Here is a 2,500-nt window from a genome sequence, read left to right as displayed (position 1 = left end):
CGTCTTTCTCTCACAATTGATTTCCTACAAAAGTCCGTCGATAAATATTTGTCGCCAGGCTAGATGCATCGCAGTAGTGTAAAGGGACGTCTATATTGGAAGTAAATAGCAAGAAGTAGGAAGTAAGAGTAAGAAATTGACCAACCACAGTCGAATGTGAGAAGAATAATCAACTATGATTGGTCAATTTCTTATTCTTACTTCCTACTTCTTACTGCTTACTTCCAATGTAGACGTCCCTTAAGCGTGTTATCAATTGCGCTTACGCCGGTGTGAATGGACCTTAACGCGAATCACTGACTGATGCACGCATAAATCCTGCCGCATCCGAACACGCTTATAATGACACGTGTTGAAATCGAGCGGCCGAGAATAACTGCTTCGAAAATGTTTCCCGAATTACCTCCGAGCAATACTCGCGAAATCTATTCCGACGAGAACGTGTATACGAAAACCACCGAATGGACGCGCACCAAACTAGATCTGCATCCAGGGTGTCCCAGATCCGGCAGATATATCTACTCGGCCGTAAATTCGCGCGAAATTGAACATGAGGATTGGACGAAAGACCATTACTTATTCTAACATTTCATTTGTCAGCGTTGAGCGCCTCGACAACTAACATCGCTTATCCACCTACTCTGAATTCTTCGTTAAAAATAATAGCATGTAATTTAATAATAGTAAGTATATTAATGTCAAGTATATTATATTTAAGGGGATGCTGAAGCTGAAAACCAACTTAACCGACAGAACACTGACATTCTTCTACAAAGTTTACGTCGTATTGATTTTACAGAATTACAAATGTTTTTACGCAATGAAAGTACGTGCAATAAATAGGAGCACTGTTTAATATGTGACAAAAACAAAAAAAACAATGCAACACCTTTTCACTGAAAAAAAGATTTTGTTGTCGAAACGAAAATTTGATACACCATGATATGGTTAACATGGAATCAAATGTTTGGTAATTACAATCAAAAAATTTAATTCCCGCTGTATTTTGCTTTCTCAATAATACATATAATAGTATTTGAGTTAAAGTAAAAATATTTGTAATAAATATTTGTATTTTTATAAAAGTATTTGAGTTAAAGTAAAAATGTAAAAAATATAAAATATTTTACATTAAATATTAAATTTAAATATATTATATATAAAAAAATATATTATATATAAAATATATATAAAAAATATATTATATATAATATAATAATATATTATATATATTTTATATATATATTATATATAAAAAATATATTATATATAAAATATATTAAATATAAAAAAAGTAAAAAAATGTAACGTCAACCAAATCGTATGTACGAAATATTTTAGTTCCAAGTAAAAAAAGCTGAAAACCAACTTAACCGACAGAACACTGACATTCTTCTACAAAGTTTACGTCGTATTGATTTTACAGAATTACAAATGTTTTTACGCAATGAAAGTACGTGCAATAAATAGGAGCACTGTTTAATATGTGACAAAAACAAAAAAAACAATGCAACACCTTTTCACTGAAAAAAAGATTTTGTTGTCGAAACGAAAATTTGATACACCATGATATGGTTAACATGGAATCAAATGTTTGGTAATTGCAACCAAAAAATTTAATTCCCGCTGTATTTTGCTTTCTCAATAATACATTGTATTTGAGTTAAAGTAAAAAATGTAAAAAATATAAAATATTTTACATTAAATATTAAATTTAAATATATTATATATAAAAAAATATATTATATATAAAATATATATAAAAAATATATTATATATAATATAATAATATATTATATATATTTTATATATATATTATATATAAAATATATTAAATATAAAAAAAGTAAAAAAATGTAACGTCAACTAAATCGTATGTACGAAATATTTTAGTTCCAAGTAAAAAAAATGTTCAGTGTTCCTTCCATGAACTTCGTGCATTCGTATCCAATAGAAAAATTGATTCCTCCATGAATTTTCGCTATCGAATAGCGAATGCGTCTTCATGTCGAGATGAAGATGCTACAGTCTTTCCGACCATTATCTCCTCGCGCACATCCCGGCGCCTCGCTTATCATAATTATTTGCGAGCACTCACCGTCTGTCGTGACAAATCTCGTCCTCCCGACGCACCTCGTTCTCGAGAACGTCGCTCGCGTGCTTCGAATTCTCCCGCTTGGCTCCCATTTCGGGTGGTGCTGCGATCGCGTGCGCGCGCGCGCGCGTGCGAACTCGTTGTCTGCACGTGCCGGCCACGTGGAGATGCGCGATGAGAATCGCGAAGAAGTTCACCGACCACCGAGTCGCCTCTGACCAGCTGACTAGATCTCGATCGACCCGACACGACCATCAGCGACCACTGGCGACTGCCGAATCTTCTTGATTGGAGTGGAATGCACGAATCTATCTATCTCTGTCGAAAGCGACCGTATCTCTAACTGCAAAATCGCAGCGATGAAGAAGTGAGAAGAGTCGAAAGGATTCCGGCGATTGCGAGAGG

At 33.9% G+C, this 2,500-nt stretch overlaps 1 protein-coding gene across 3 annotated transcripts in view; it reads right to left on the bottom strand.

Annotated features, from left to right (window-relative positions):
• LOC116846861 (four and a half LIM domains protein 2) overlaps positions 1-2,500 on the bottom strand; it is a 642,247-nt gene that overhangs the window by 449,548 nt on the left and 190,199 nt on the right. Inside the window, exon 1 of one of the 3 annotated variants that reach the window (XM_032821226.1) lies at positions 2,099-2,282. The exons of the other annotated variants lie outside the window; for them this stretch is intronic. Within the exon in view, the coding sequence (XP_032677117.1) occupies positions 2,099-2,187 (89 nt within the window). The 5' untranslated portion in view covers positions 2,188-2,282. Of the gene's footprint in view, positions 1-2,098; positions 2,283-2,500 lie in introns of those variants that run through there. 3 annotated transcript variants of the gene reach the window in all.

Source organism: Odontomachus brunneus, unplaced genomic scaffold (genome assembly GCF_010583005.1).
Source record: "Odontomachus brunneus isolate Ranch 3 - 2012 unplaced genomic scaffold, Obru_v1 Obru_scaffold_071, whole genome shotgun sequence".
Classification (NCBI taxonomy): Eukaryota; Metazoa; Arthropoda; class Insecta; order Hymenoptera; family Formicidae; genus Odontomachus; species Odontomachus brunneus.
Note: the sequence above shows the minus strand (reverse complement) of the source record. Positions and strands in the feature narration are given on the sequence as shown.